The sequence below is a fragment of the Dendrobium catenatum genome, unplaced genomic scaffold (assembly GCF_001605985.2).
Source record: "Dendrobium catenatum unplaced genomic scaffold, ASM160598v2 original_scaffold_76227, whole genome shotgun sequence".
Lineage (NCBI taxonomy): Eukaryota > Viridiplantae > Streptophyta > Magnoliopsida > Asparagales > Orchidaceae > Dendrobium > Dendrobium catenatum.
Genome location: NW_021394673.1, coordinates 612,474 through 629,502, shown reverse-complemented (window position 1 = coordinate 629,502; position 17,029 = coordinate 612,474). Strand labels below are relative to the sequence as shown.

Here is a 17,029-nt window from a genome sequence, read left to right as displayed (position 1 = left end):
AAAATACTTTATATTGGATGTATGATTATCATGCCATAAATTGAATTTCAAAATCTATATATTTGATTTTATTTTAATAATAACCACTATAAATAATAGAGGAAAAAAATTTAACAATAACTGCTAATTTTCCATAATAACATAAGAATAAATAAAGAAGAAGAAGATGGTGACTCTTACCAAATTTGGATTCGGTGACCAAGTCTCTTCCCCACATTAAACACCTGATCCTTGTTACAAAGTGTTAAACCGGTCCAAGGTGAACCAGTCAAGCCGACCATAAAATAGGGACGGCCCCTGGTCTATTCTAGGCAGACCAGAAAGTAGCCGGCCCCCCATGTGGACCCATGATTTAATGGAAATTTTAAATAGGAGGGTGTGGTTTAGGAAGGAAATTAATTTAGGAAGTTCTGTTTAGTAATTATGCTTTGATTTTATTTTATCTAAATAAGGGGAAAGTTTTAGAGTTTGGGTTATGTTGAATGTTTGCTGAATTTAGGAGTTCCTTAGGTTTGCTTGGGCTCTAGTCATCGGCTAGAGATTGTGAAAGCCAGATCTTCCTCTCGAATTGAAGATCCATTGTATCATGCTTGTTTTCGTCCACTTTTCTTCTATTATTAAGTTTTCCAACTGATTTGCTAAGGAATTTCTTCAAACTCATGCTTTGTTCTTGCTGAAATCCCTAATTTCAACCATTTTTTGGTGAATTCTCTACTTTTTTCCTATCAAATTGGTATAAGAGCACTTTCTTGGGCGGAAAAACAAGTCTTCTTCATTGTTTTTGAAATTGGAACTTAGATCCAATTAATAACAACAAAGAAGATGGATGCGTTGGAAGGCGAGATGGAATAACTCAATGCTGGAGTAGAGGAAAAATATTCCGGGGTGGAGTGAAGACTCTCGGACATGGAGAACTGGTTTGAAAACCTTAATAATATGATGAAAAAGATGCTCGAGATGCAATCGAAAGCATCCCAACGATGCCTATGGTGGAACCACGAGGAAAGGAGTTTAGGAGGACGACAATGAATTGGGGAGTGTTTTCCATTAAGGACGACCACGTGGAGCCCTGTTGGTGGGCATATCGCATTATTCTGAAGGGAGGACAACAAGGAGGAAGAAAGCCGACCCTTTTGGGAGATTATTTGGGCATGATGAGAGGTGTAATGGAGAAGGGCATGGTTGGGGGGAGCCATGGGGTTGAAACCAACCATGGGAGGAAGGGAATCACACCTCCACTACACCGGGGGAACTAACAGGGGAAGGAACCAATGGGGTACGGATGCAAGGGCAAGGAAGCTAAAGTTGCCGTCTTTAAAGGGAAGGATGCTCAGGGTTAGGTGTATCAGGTGGAACGTTACTTTGCCATCAATGGGCTGCTGAAAGGGAGAAACTTATGGCGGAGGGTCTATGTTTGGAAGGGAAAGCCTTCACTTGGTTTTAATAGAGGGAGGCGAGGTATCTGATCTACTCTTTGGAATTTAAGGAGTGCTTGTTGGAACATTTTCTAACCATCCGGGAAGGGGACCTCCACGAGCAGTTCTTTGTCCTAACTTAGGAGGGGACATGTATGGAATAACAGGAGAAATTTGAACTACTGTTAGGAAGACTAGGGGAATCTTTGATGAAGGATTGGAGGGAAATTTCATGAAGGGGCTTAGAGAGGACATACGGGCAGAATCTAGGATATTGAGGCTTAGGTGGCTAAGAGAGATGATGGAGCTGGCTCAAAGGGTGCAGGAAAAATATAAGAGGGAGAAATCCATCAAAAGTATAACTATGGGAGGGGCCTATCGGAGTACCCCTACAACTCTAACTCTTATAACCCAAACAATATCCTTCTAGAGAGAAGCTAATAGGGAGAAGAGCGGTGGAGTTCTCCGCCGGGGTGGGGTTCAAGCAACTCACACAGGCGGAGGTGCAAGAGAAACGGGCAAAGCGATTATGTTTTAGATGCGATGAGAAGTGCACGCCTGAGCATATGTGTAAGGACCGAACTCTTTAGGTTCTGTCTGTTTGTGATGATGAGGAAGCTGAGGAGCGAGATGGGTGTGAGGCATTGGTAAAGGAGGAAAAGCTACATTTAGACATGGTTGAGGTCTCCTTGAACTTAATGGTTGGGTTCACTCCGAATCACACTATGATGGTGAAAAGAGAAATAATAGACAAAGAGGTAGTTGTGCTTATAGATAGTGGGAACACCCATAATTTCATCTCCAACCAGGTCGTAGACCTATTGGGGTTGAAACTGGTGGACACAGGGTGCTATGGGGTGATGATGAGAACAGGGAAGATGGAGAAAAGTAGAGGGGTGTGTAGGGGAGTGGTCTTAACCATACAAGGAATCCAGGTGAGGTAGGATTTTCACCCATTGGAGCTGGGGAGCACTGATGTCATCCTGGGAATGAGATGACTGCAGACCTTGGGAGACACCAAGGTGAATTGGGGGATGCTGACAATGGAAATGATGGTGGAAGGGAGGAGGATGGTGATTAAGGGAGATGCTGGCCTCTCCAAAGCCATGGTGTCACTAACAACCATGGTAAAAGCCATACAAGAGGGAGGGAGGGAGGGAGGGAGGAGGATTTTTTGTGGAGCTACAGAACTTGGAGGGGATTAGAGGAGAGGAAGGAGGGGACATCCCCCATTTTAGTATAGTCGGTTATACAATAACTCCGTGAGGTTTTTCAGTCACCTCAGGGGTTGCCACCATTGAGGGGACAAGAGCATGCCATCATGCTGAGGGAGGGGATATCAGTGATCAATTGCAGGCCTTACCATTACCCTCAGATCCATAAGGAGGAAATTGAAAAGCTAATTCGGGAAATATTGGGAGGCTGGGATCATCAGGCCGAGCATAAGCCCTTTTTGTAGCCCAGTTCTACTAATTAAAAAGAAGGATGGAAGTTGGCATTTTTGTGTGGACTATCAGGCCCTGAATATGGAGATTATGTCAGATAAGTTTCCTATTCATGTGATAGATGAGCTTTGTGAGCAATAGTATTCATGAAGGTGGACCTGAAGTTCGGATACCATCAGATTCGGATGAGAGAGAAAGATGTTCCGAAGACAGCTTTTAGGACACATGAGGGACACTATGAGTTCTTGGTGATGCTGGTGGTGGAGAAGTCAACCACTATGAGAGATTTTTTGGGCAAATCAGAAGAGGGGGGTGGGCCGAGCCATGGGGATCGGGTCATGTGAGGAGGATAGAAGAAAAGTGGGAGTTCCACCCTCAATGCATAGAGGAAACATGGAGGGATCACGACAACCGCTACACTAGATGAGGAAGAAGTAATTGGGGCGACAACAATCATAGGTAAGAAAGTTGAAGATGTGAGTGATTAAGGAGAAGAAGGGTGAGAATTCAATAAGTGATACACAAGCTCCTTCCGAGGGTAAAGGGATCGACAAAGATGTGAATGAAGAGGGTAAAGAAATAAACTTGCAAAGCCAAGGTGATGGTACTAATCAAAACCTAAGTCTTGTGCAAAGTGATTCTGCCAAGACATCCACATCCAAAGAACCTGCATTCTCAGAATTCAAAAATGAAGATTTGAAAGACATTGAAACCAAGTCAACGTCTGAGACTGAAACATAAAAAGTTAAAGCATCTTTAGTTTTTATTGATGGGGGTGTTTCTGAAGATGGAAATGTTGAGATTGAGACACAGGATGTAGCTAATATAGACTGTGATGTGTGGAAATGTGATGAAGCCAGTAGATTCAAAGGATGAAATTCAAGTTTTTGTTGTTCTAAGTCAATTGGAGATAGACTGTGATGTGTGGGAGCATCTATTATTTCAAGCTGAAGAGATTCTAACAGTTTCACATGATGAATCCCTTGTGGAAATGATTTCCTTTGTATTTAAAGCTGCAACTCAATACTAGCAGTTTCCTCAAGTTGTCAGAGTTGTACGTTCTAGGCTAAAAAGCCTTGGTGCTGATGTTGCAACTTGTGTTCTGGATATTTTAACGAAAACGTTACATACTTGGACTGATATAGCTGCACTGTTTTTAAGAGAAATTGACTCTGATTCTGAGTTTGATGGAAGCTGCCTTGCCTTAAATTGTGGACATTTTTCCTGTGGTGTTAACAAACTTCCTCCGAAACCTACAGATCAAAGGCAAGGCCATATCATGCATGGGTGCTTGCATGTCGGTGATGTGTACATATTGGTTGAGATCTTATCTGTCCTTGGTTTATTTGTTGAAGCTTTAGAAGTTTTTGAAAGAGCTTTACTTAAAGGGACCATTGGACTGCAATCGGTGGCCATGGTTTTAGAAAACAACATCATTCTCAGAAGCTAGGTGTAAGGTTTAGGCTTGGCGCTGATGACCCACGTAATTAAGAAGTTCTGCTAGATGGAAATGACGAGCCGTTTTCCATCCAAGAGGATGATTTTGCTTCAATGCTTTCACTTGGTGGAATATTATTTGTGCCCATACATCATAGAGATCAGGATTTTGGGAGGATGCTATATGCTATAATGTTAAAAATATAATCTGAAGAGAACTACAAACTTCGGATGTTGAAAGGGCTTCTTGATCGTGCCATTAATAATGCTTCTAAGAGTAGCCAAGGATTTAACATTGGATGTGTTGGTATTTCTGGTTGGGGAGAAAAAAGTGATTGCTAGTCCAGTCCTTAACATGATGCGTAAGGTTGCACAGCTTACACAGGCTGATCGTGCCTCTCTTTAGCACCAGTTTTGTGCCACTGAGGATGAGCTTATTTGTTCACTAGAAGAATGGAAACTTGAACACAAGAAATTGGCTAGGGAAAGTGTTGATTTGATTCATAGACGAGTAATTCTAGTCTTAAGATTGAACTGAAAGCTGAATTAGATCTATTGGCTTGTAAAAATAAAGAACTATCTAAACAGATACTTGATGTTGAAAATCAACTTGAATGGATCAGATCAGAAAAATAAGAGAAAATAAAAAGGTTCTCTACTAAGCGAGGAGTCCTTCAGGACTACTTTCATGAAGTAGAGACACAACTTTCACAGTTGGAATCTAGGAAACTCGTTTCTGAAGTCAGAATGAAAGGATACCAAAAGAGGGTTGGCAATCTTGGTATGCCCAATGCGGTTCAGGACAACTGCTCTGTCAGACAAGTACTATAGTTTGTGCATTAAATGAAATAATATACAGATTGGCAGACCATTCAGTTAGTTCATGTTTGAAATTGTTTAAAACTGAAAAAAATGTTGAAGAAGCACTGAGAAAGGAATTTTTTTGTGATATAGATCTACTTTCTACTTTCAGAAGGGCATCCTGAAAAGTTTATCAAGGAAAGGGCACCAGAGAACACATAATTCATTGTGTTGGGAGTATTCTGCATGAGTATACATCATATGAAGTATGTGAACTCCCTACATATCCAACTTCTTCTCAGCTAGAACATTACTTAAAACCAAATCTCTCATCATATATTTCCAAAGATTTTAGAATGCTTAACCCAAAAGATGAGGATGAGATGGTGGCCAGCTACGATATTTGTCAGAGGCATGAATGCATGGCGATTGTTCCAGGAGGACTCCTAGATGGACGATACCTTCGTTCCACCTTGAGGGCAAGGTGAGTTTTTGGGAGGGGAGTATTGATACACCAGGGGTGAACCATCTTGTGGGGCCTAGGGGAGCTATTATTCATTATGTATGGAGTAATTAATGGGAGCTGTTTATGAAAGCTTCTAATTAAGGGGAATATTATTTAGGGATGTTTCCTAAAATATGTTTAATTGTTTAGGAATGTTTCCTAAATCATGTTTAATTGTTTAGGAATGTTTCCTAAATCATGTTTAATTATCTAGGTCTTTTGGGAGAGAAGATCTTCCTCTCTAATAGTAGATCACGTGTACCTTGATTTCATATTGCAGAAATAATACAAAATCAATCACTGTTTTGGGCATTCCTGCAGTTTTCTATTGATTGGGTTGTTGTTTTTAACTTCCAAGGCATATCAGTATCCTTAAAAAGCAAAAATAGAGAAGCTTAAGCTGCCCCAAACAAAGTCTTAGTTATTGCAAAGTGCTGAAATTTTAATTGTCATTTTGAAGTTTATCCAAATTTGATTATTTTACTTATTTTCATGCATAAAGATATTTTCTTGTTGCTTTACTTGATTCAGTTGATTGCTATGTATTAAAAGAAAGTTCACAATGCCATTATTGAGCTATTTGAAATTTTTTTCCTTTTGATTTCAATCTTTGCTTGAGCTTTCTATAGTCAAAGGACATGATAGTGGTTGATTACTATGTCATATGTTATGCTCTCGTTGTATATTGCTTTTGTTGAATGAATACAATTGTTGAAGTATTTATCACTTAGATATGTCAATTCTTCGTGCTTCCATACTTACTAATGTCCTAAATCTCAGGTGCATAGGCAAGGCGCTCCAGTATATATTATTAGTAAAGAGTGTAAATTCATCATTAATCTTGATATTTCAACTTTTGTAGTTTTTTTATTTTGCTCAAGAGTGAGTTTGGTTTATAACTTTATATCAAGAAGGCATCTATAGATTTGATTTTTATGCTAAGAAAATTAATGAAAAATTATAGAGTTTAATGAAAATATTTTAGTATGATTTTTGTTGATATTTAAAATGAATCTGATTGAGTACCATAATAATTAATTTTGGTGAGAACTTAAAAAACAAAACACCTAAGGTATGTTGAAGTTATTAAGGATTTTTATGTTTCTGTAGTGAGTAGCATTATAAGTAGTTGTGAAGTGACTAGAGAACTTTCAAACACATCAGCAATGGATCATGATCTTTATATGCTGTTATTTCTTTATATTGGTTATTGAGATGTCTATGAAAATATAAAATATGAGGGACCTTGGTGTGTTGCATTTTCAAATGACATTTACTGAGGGCAATATGTTATGTTAAATATACTTGGTCATGTGCTCTTGTCATTTTTATGGTTAGAAATCATTTGGTTATCTGGCAATCGTGTGCTCTTGTCATTTTTGAAGGAGATATTAGACGTCATTTTACCTTTGTCTAATAAATTTTCACATTAACTATTGAGATTAATATAATTCTATGTTTGCCATTGTATCCAACTGTTGCGTGCTTCAGTATGCTTTGCAAGTGTATCCATTGCATAACAAGTATGTTGTTGTGTGTAGGTTTGACAGTTGTTGGTGTTGGCTTTACCGGGACTTTGGCTAGTGCACGACCAAAATTTGGGGATCATAGGTACCCTTCAAATTTTTTGTGACTTCTCTATTGCAATCACATAAATTTGCATTATAATGAAATTGCTCTACATCATAATCATATGCATAATCTTCTGCATCCTACTTGTAACTCAAATAGGTTAGTTACACAATATCCTAAGTGCTTATTTGATGGAAACAAAGAAGATGTGATAAGATTTTAGAGTTTGTTGATTTTATGAGATTTTTGTAACATGATATTTGTAAATGAACTATTCAAAGGTTATTATAGCAAGGCGGCATAATTCAAGGTATTGTGAATCACTTTTGACTTGATTTGACTAATGCGAAGTTTCAACTATGCCATTTTGATATTTGTAAAGGAACTATTCAAAAGTTATTATAGCAAGGCGGCATAATTCAATGTATTGTGAATCACTTTGGACTTGTTTTGTTACGATTCAAGTCTCAACTATGTCATTGATAGATATTAGGGTTGAATCTTAGATAGATTTAAAATAGGCATTTAAGTTTCTCATGAAAAGTGATGAATAACTGACATGAAATCTTACTCCTACTGGGAGTATTCTTAAGAAATATGATCCTAGCCTACACGAAATCTTCTTATCTTTATTTTCTTGCAACAATTTGATTTTATGAGGTATCAATGAGGTCCTGTTTACTTATATCAGGAAGATGGTTAGGGGAAGATGTGAAAATGATCGAGAATATACTATCAAATATCATTAATATATTGGATTACTTAAATTTAGCATGACCATTGACTTATATTTATGAAAATTGATATATTAGTGATCACAAAGAATCAATAAATTAAATATCTATGCCACAAAAAAATCAAATTACTATTGTTGAGGTGGAAGATTGACAATATGACTTATTTGGAGGAAATATAAAGTTATGAAAAAACAATCAAGATTTTGAAAAGGAAAGAAAGATTGATTTTTTGAAAATGATGGATATTTTTTGTTTGAAATAAAAAATGTAAAGTAGATATGTAATATCCTCATCATCCTCACCAGCTCTAAGCACACAAAATACATGAACATGAGTAAGCGTGGACTAAAGTAGCAATTCAAAACCAAACCTTTCAACAATACAACTTCTTATTTGGCTTCAATGCAACAATGCACTCAACATCATCTTTACAAAATGCCAACTGGCTGCAAATTAGCATTCCCACTAACAGTGTTTTAAACACCTGAATTATAAAACTTTTAAGGGATCTTAGAGTATAAAAACAATCAGCAAAATCTGATTTTACATTATAATCACTTTATTTATAATATCAGATTTTTCACAACTCAATTCCAAGTTATCATGGTTGTATTTAAGTACCTTAGCACTCATCTAGCAGCTTTCCAATGATGGCTCCTTAGATTAGCCATGACCTATTTAAAACAATAAACCAAATATATCCTATAACAAATCATAGCATTCATGACTACACACAATATTTTGGGCATTGATCTTCTGCATATATGATCTTTGAACATTATCACCTCATATTTGATCCTTGCTCAACTTTAAAAAAAAATTACTGATGGGGAAGAAAGATGCCGCCATCCCATCCCTGTTCACAATTTTTTTGATGCATGTTGCTTGTGACAAGAACAATTATTATCTTTCTTTATTGATGATCTCCATTACAACATTTTTTTTGTAGGACCAAGATTCATTTCAAACTCCACCCAGAGCAAGACTTTCAATCATGTGATTTCCTTAGAGCTAGCACTTGCAAGTAACATATCATCAACGTAATCTAAAAAAAAAAGATTGTGTTATTAACCTCCTCGGATTTCATATATACATAAGAATCATAATTGTTGTGGGTGAAGCGCATAAAAAGCATATACTCATCAAATCTTTTTACCACATTCTTGGAAATTATTTCAACCCATCCAAGAACCTTTTTAGCAAACATGCGTAATTTTAAGTTCTATTTTTAGCAAATCCTTTAGGCTAATTCATGTATATAACCTTCTTCAAATCTCTATGCAAGGAACAATTATTAGGTCCGGTGACCGGACGTAGCTCTACGTTTGGTAACCACTGAGTTACCCGGTATTTGCTCGGTATTGCTTGGCAATAACAAGAAATACCGCTTCGTGAAGACCAATACCGAGTTTTTCTAGAAAAAACTCGGTATTGCTCGGTGTTGCTCGGTATTACTTGGTATTGCTCGGTATTGCTTGATATTTGTCTTCACATAATGGTATTTCTCGTTATTGCCAAGCAAAATCAACAAATACGTGGTTTTGTGCCTGCTATGTGGCGCGATTTAGTGCCGGCCGAACGTAGCTCTACGTCCTTTCACCGGACCAAATAAAAGTTCCTATGCAAGAATGTTGTTTTAACATCCATTTGCTTAAAGTGCATGTCAAATTGTATAGCTATGGCAAAAATAGCACATATAAATGCTTGCCATATAATTGGAGAGAAAATTTTAGCGTAGTCTATACACTTTTCTATTATAAGTTATATTACTATAAGCCTAGCTTTGTATCTTTGCTCTTATACTCTAGGAGTTCTATCATTCTTCTTGCACAAGCATTTTTAAGTAACGATCTTATTTCTTGACTTTTTTTACCAACTCCCAAGTGTTATTCTTTTTAAGAAAGACCACCTCTTCATTCATGAGTTGTTGCTATTTATTTATTTTTGTACTTTTTATTGCTTTTTATTGTAACTTGGTTTATTACCTGATTAAAAACTAGCCTAAATGTATAAAAAATTATATCGTCTTAGCCATATCATTATGGTGCATGAATCATATGCCTAGGTTAATCCCTTCAGGAAATGCCAAACAAAATACTTTTCTTTGCATCTCCACAATGATTTGCTGTCTGTGCTATTTAAGATCCACCTTAGTTGATTTTTTCATTATTTTTAAGAAGTTCAAGATTCTTTGACCACTTCACCTTAAGTTGCAATTCCTAGTTTGTATCTATTGTCTTTGAGCCATAATTCTTAGAATTAAATCAGCCATTTATTGTTCATTTAAAAACAACATCCCTATTGATCAAACATTGAGGATGATCTAGTTCCAAATGCTATAACTTATACCCTTTTACATCATTAGGATATCTAATGAGCATAAACAATGTGATAGGAAGTGGATACAATTTTCCTCAAAATCAGCGAATGACAATAAGAAATTAGGAAGATGAACACATCAAAACTCTTTTTATTGCAAGATATATGAAAGAAAACAACATGATATAGTTGGATCTTCAATTGGAGAGGAAGATCCGACTCTCCCAAATCCTTTGTTGGCGGCTAGAGCCCTTTGAACCTTAGAAATTTTAATTTCAGCAAACTCAAAACATAATTCTGAAATCAACCCATTGTTAGCCTTAAATAAGCTCCTCTAATTCCCTTCTAAATCAGCCATCTTTCCGTAAATAATTCCCTCCCATATTTGAATTCAATGTAGATCTATTTCCCTAAATAATTCCCTCTTAATTATAATTAAAACTTTCCTAAATAATTGTCCTTTGATTCCTCCTCTGTTTCCCTAAATAATTCCCTCTTAGATTTTTGAATTCAAATTAAATCTCTTGCCTTAAATAATTCTCTCCCAATTGTAATTAAAACTTTCCTAAATAATTCTCCTTTGATTAAGAACCTTCCTAAATAGCTCTCTCTTGATTAGAAAACTTTTTAATTCCTTCTCAATCAAATCGGTTGGTCCATCACAATGCAATCAAATACTTTTAGCTTTTTGTAGTTTTTTGGTTGTCCGCTTCACCCTTGTTTTGGGATTTTAAACGGAATAGTCGATAACAACTATTTATCAATATAAAGCTGTATGAATTGCCTTCACCCATAATACCTTTAGCAGAATTGCGTTATTCAACATGTATCTTACCCTTTTAAGAATGATCTTATTGTAGCAGTCGACTAGCCCGTTTTGTCTAGATGTCAACCTCATTGTGAGATGATGTGCTATTCATTCTCCTTGCATTACTTCTCGAATTGATCTAAGCAAAACTCAAGGCTACTGTCAGCTTTTCAACTTATTCACCTTCTCTTTAGCTTGAGTTTCAACTACAATTTTGCATTCTTTAAATTTGTTGAAGTCTTCTTTTTTCTGTTTCAAGATAGTCACCCATACATTTCTTGAAAAATAATAATAAAAAAAGGATGTAAACCATCTTGCTTCATCATATGACTCACTTCTTGTAGGACTCTAAACATATGAATGTAAATAATCTAAAATGTTTTTAGATTTATGCTCAAATGTGGCAAACCTCAACCCCTTGAATATTTCCACCAGTGGTCACAATAATTCAAATTTATAAGTTTTTTATTTCCTAGGAACTCTTGCTTGTACAATTCTTCTTGTCCTCTTAGGCTTACATGCAGGATATTTGATGCCATAACTTGATTTCATCAATGATATTACAAAATATGCAAGCACAAACCCCAATCACAATTCAATCTTGCAGTGTATGCACCAAATTCATATGAATTTTTTTCATGATGATCAACCAACCTTTGCAGACCTTTAGGCTTCAACCATTTCATTTAAAATTGTATATATTGCATTTTAATTCGCCCAGAGAAATCAAATTTCTTCAAAGATTAAGAACATACCTTACATTCTTGAGCAGTGTTTTCAAGTCATTATAGGGTTTGAGTTGAATTACTCCTTCACATTGAACTTTGTGCCTTGTTATTTCCAAGGTACACCGTGTCGCCTTTTTTTCCTTTGAAAGACTCAAATCATTTCTCGTTTCGTCACATATGATAGTGGCATGTAGAGCCTAGGATCCATTCCTTATTAAAATCTGAATCTGAGTTTGATAGCACCTAAATAGTTTTATAGCTTTCCTCCATAGTTTTGACATCACCTCCTCTGATCCTTTCTTGGTTCTTGTTCTTCCTCTCTGGGTACGGTTTCTTGATTTAAACGCAATCTTTATGTTTGGTAAATACTCATGATCAAATGAGCCTACCAACCTCTCATCTGTGGTTCCTGTAGCCTTGGTCCCTCTTGATTGTTTCTCATGCTCTGAAAACTTCTCTATATATCTTTTTTTCGTGTTAGGTCTTTCCTTGTTAGTGATAGTTTGTTGGATGTGAGCATCCCCATTGCTTCTCCATCAATAGCATCATTAGATATGATTATAAGGCTTACTGATAGTTCAAGATTCTAGTTTGGAAAAGTCATATATTAGCCTTCCAAGGGTCCATTGGTTATTTTCTTTTTCTCCGCCATGTGAAGTTGCAATTGTGTTCTTCATTGCTACCTATGATTGTTCGGATGTGGAGGTCATTGATGCTTCAAGCACCATCCAGTCTCAAGATTCTGTCAGAAGTTTACTTGGCTTAGTGGATAAGATGTTTCAGCTTTATTTCTCTCGTTGAGGCCGCAAAAAACTTTTTCTTCATTCTCCTGAGTTTATTTGATTCCAAGCTAGTTGCACATTAACTATCCTAATGACTTTGACATTTTGGACTTAATTGGTATCTTATTGTCGCCTGTTTTTCTAGTCTTGGATAGATTTTACTAGATCACCTTTAAAATTTTCATGAGCCGACTTATTTTGTATCTATGCTTTCTATTGTGTAATTTTTTGTGAAGACTATGTTGTGAACCTTTTCATTAGCTAGTTATAAAATTTCATTGCTTTATAAAAAAAAAAGTTTAGCATAAAATTAAGTTCTGCAGAGATGAGGATGCTCAGGTGAATGAGTGTCTTTATACTTAAGAGATAGAATGTGAAATGAGTATATATATGAAAAAGGTTGGAGTAGCACCAGTGGTAGATAAAATTAGAGAGAGTCACCTTAGATGGTTTGGTCACATAAAATGTTGGCCTTTCGATGGCCTTGTTAGGAGAGCAGATGTATTAGATTTAGTCTATTTTAATAAAGGTGGAGGTAAACCCAAAAAGACTTAGTTAGAAAGTATTAAAAGATTTTTTATTAGATTTAAATGAGAATTTGACCCTTAATATGACATAATGGAGAAAAAGAATTCATATAGTCGACCCCACAGTGGGATAAAAAGCTTGTTGTTGTTGTTGTTGCTGCTGGTTTATTAAAAAAAAAAATTTAAGCCTTCATGCTTCTTCCATGACCCCCTCCAAAACATCCTATGCGATAAGACCACTTTACATGATCTCAGCCAACCACCTAAACACCCATACCCAAGTCCTCCCTTCACAATTCAACAAAATAAGTTCTTTCTCTGTAGCACCTCTCAGATACCTCACAAAATCTCACACACAACTAACCCTAGTAACCACCAAACCACACGAAGGCTTCTTTCATACATCCATACAGCACCACAAGCAAAAGGGAGTGTCTTCTTCCTCCTCCCACAGCCACCTCATCAGCAGGAGATTCCACGGTCACACCTTCGATCTATAGAAAAAGAAAATAGGAAAGTGTGGATGTGCCGGAGCTTGCCAATAACTTTATCATTGTGATTATTTTAAATTGTTGCACATGTTGACTATAGTTCTCAATTCTGCTTTTTAAACTTTTATGTAATTCTTACTACAAGAGATGTTTCCTGGTATCATATATATTCTGTAAAACTGCAAAATTTTATCAACTATGCTATTTAAATTGTGCGTGGTCTTTCTGAATCCTTGAATCAATGAACTTCGATTATTTCAAGAGTTTTACAGGCTTTCTGACTGGCTATTTACATTTCAGATTTATTAGATTATGGTATGCGAGTCTTGTTACTTTCTTCTTTGAGCTGCCAAATTAGTTGACTTGAATGGCCTTCCAGATTTTACCTGTCAACAAGAACTTGTGAACGTCTTTGGACGTCTAGAATTACGTTGATTAAGGTGAGTAGTACATCAAGTTGTACTCTTTTTTGCTTGTGATTCTGAAATTGGAATGCTACTTCTCTTCTGAAACCTTAAGTTAGACGCATTCAATTTACTAGGGAATGCGAACACGGGAAGAAGAAGACAGAATTTCAAGCCATTTCTTACTAAAGGTATAAAAATATTATTGCGAAATTATCCAGCATACTTTTTCGTACCCAATTGACTGGCAAAGCTACAATCTTCGCGATCTACATTATTAGATATATCTATATTATTACATAGGCTTAACATTTTCCAGTTTTTTTGAATCTTCGCATTTCCCTGCCTTGTAAAGTAACTTATATAGAGTATATGAGTATCAACTATAAATGGGTATATAACTTGGTGCAACAGTACAGGCTTGGCACAAGCATTCGGATGTTGTATCTATGACTCCCTAACTTACTGTTATAATAAGCAAGGGTAAGTCTGTCTGAGTATCTCTTCCTTAACCTCCATGCCAAAGTTGAGGTTCAAACATTAGAGAGAAATGAATGGTCTTTCTTTGTTTTTCTTCATCAGATTGCTTTCTGATGACTTAATGCTGGCCACTCTTGTGACTAAAATTCAGTGTTAGTTTTTATTATTCAAAGAAATCATGCACACATGATATTGCGTTAGGAAAATTTATTCGTTCTCGGACTCCAACTTTCTTCAAAGTTCTTTTTTTTTTGCAAGGATAAAATTTTCTTGAACAAATTCGGCAATAGTGTCTCACCAAGCCACATGAATATTTAAAACCCCAAAGCATCACTCTCTTAAGAACAGAAAACTCAAAATTATAAATCAGTCTCACGGTTTGAAAAAGTTGACAGGAAATTTTTAGCTCAGCGAATGTTGAGCTATAAAAATTCTATATAATAAGCACTTCACCGTTCATTTGCACAGCTATTATTCTTTATTATTGCTTATTTTTTCAGTACAAATGTTGGTACTTTTTGCTGGTGTACTATGTATTTTAGGAAAATAATATGAGGAAGTATTATATTAGGAGAATATCTAATTTGTTGAATATGTATTTATTCCTCTTAAATTATGAGTATTCTCCTTTTTTTGTTATTATATTAATCTTTTATGTCTAATTATAGGCTCTTATATTTAGTCAATAAGATACATCAAATTCATCTACCTGAACATGGGATCGGGCATAACTAAGCCTTAGTTGTCGTTGCCCTTTTCATAAATAAAACTTTACTTGTCGGCTTGTTTCCCTTTCACTTCTTTATAGGGGTAATTTAGTAATTAAGGGGGCCCAGGTTAGTAGGGTTTTTTGGAGGGATCTTGATGTGAAACATACATGCGATAAGAGTTGCTTTGGATTTTAACAATAAAAATTGAACATGAACTTTGCTAGCTAAACACTTATGTTTCACTCAAGTCAAATTCTTAGAAATTCCGTTGGAAGATTAAGTGATGGCAAGCGGTTACAATGAGGTTAGCAAGACAATCAAAATAGCAACGAAAACAAGATAATAATACTAATAGCAAATAAACAAGAAACCACGGTGTAACATCAAGAAATAGTCACCATGAGTTCCTTCTCACTAGCTCTTGGGGTTGAGTTTAGCGGAAGAATGGTAGAAGCAATCCCAATGACGCCACCACATGACAAGTGGCTCGTAAGGCCTTGTTCGTCGGACAAGTAGCTGGAGGAGAAGAAGTCGATGATCTTCCGATGAGGAGCCAAGGTAGTCGGGGTTGTTGGAGTTCAATCATCTCGGCGAGGCAATAAAGGATGCGGTTGACGTAGCTTTCCACCGAGTCATCGTATTCTCAATCCGATTCGTAGAAAGGGGAAAGCAGAATATCAATTTCTCCTTGGGCGTTATAGGCAAGACCGTGGTCGACCTCAGGATCGGCCATACACCAATGGCAAGAGGGAGGGAGGAGCTTGTCTTCTTCTCTTGGCTTCAACGAACATGGAGATCTAGGGTTTCCAAAGGTGAAGAGGCAAGAGGAAAGGGGCGGCCAAGGAGGGAGAGTGGACAGTTTGGGTGGGTGAGATCTAGATGAGGTTAGGGTTGGGAAAAGATTTATTAAATCTGAAATTAATTTAGATTAAGGGGATTTGGAGGGAATTGAATTTGAAAATTTGAATTCAAATTCAATTAATAGTGAGAGCTTCCAAAGGAAAATCAAGGGGAGCCCATTAAAGGGAGGTTGGTGGCATCATGATGGGAGGGAGGAGATTTGGGAGGGATTTATTAGTTTCCAAAACAACTCATGTAATTTAGGAAAGGTAATAATAACTCAAATCTAATTTGAATTTAAATTAGACTTGGATTTATGCACTTTCCTAAATTAGGGTTTGTAAATAAGGCAAGCATTTGAAATTTGAATTTGAATTTCAAATTAAATTAACTCCTTTCCTTTCTCACTTGGAGTCAATTTAGGAAGGGAATTATGATGATTGAGCTCATCATAATTGAAGGGGAGCAAAGGGGGAGGCCGACAACAATAGGGAGGGGGGATGGCGTTGGGTGGGAGGAGGGGGAGAGCTTGGGTCATTGGTTAGAGGATGGCCGGTGGTGAGCTAAGGGAGGATGGCCTGTGGTGGAAGAGAAAGGAGGAGCCGACGGTTGGGGTGGGGAAGAAAAGAAAAGAAAAATAAAATAACTTAAACCACAAGCCGCGGACTCTTCCAACGACTGGTGGGTATTGCGCTTGCTCTCACCTTGAGCTCTCTCTCCCTTCTCTCTCTAGTGCTCACACAAGAAGAAGAAGAAAACACATAAAATTTTTATTATCAAATTATCATTCTCTTACAACACATAAGACCACTATATGTAGGTCTCAAATATAAAAAAGAAAAGTACACAATTGTCATCTAGGCTACCAATAACAAAACACTTCCCCATAGGGGTAAATTCGAAAAACAACAAAACTAAATAAAACATAAAGAAATGCATCACAAGTAGAGACGCTGAATCGTAGCCGTTGATCTACGATTTCGTCCCCGGTACACGTGTTTGAACTTTGAATCTCTGAACGATGTCCT

The 17,029-nt window shown here is 36.6% G+C and overlaps 1 protein-coding gene across 2 annotated transcripts in view; it reads left to right on the top strand.

Annotated features, from left to right (window-relative positions):
• Nucleotides 1–17,029, top strand: part of LOC110116572 — a 42,181-nt gene that overhangs the window by 2,630 nt on the left and 22,522 nt on the right. For both annotated transcript variants that reach the window (XM_020850212.2, XM_020850211.2), the window contains exons 4-6: nucleotides 7,145–7,214; nucleotides 13,947–14,007; nucleotides 14,109–14,162. In XM_020850212.2, coding sequence (XP_020705871.1) covers nucleotides 7,145–7,214; nucleotides 13,947–14,007; nucleotides 14,109–14,162 — 185 coding nt within the window. The remainder of the gene's footprint in view (nucleotides 1–7,144; nucleotides 7,215–13,946; nucleotides 14,008–14,108; nucleotides 14,163–17,029) is intronic.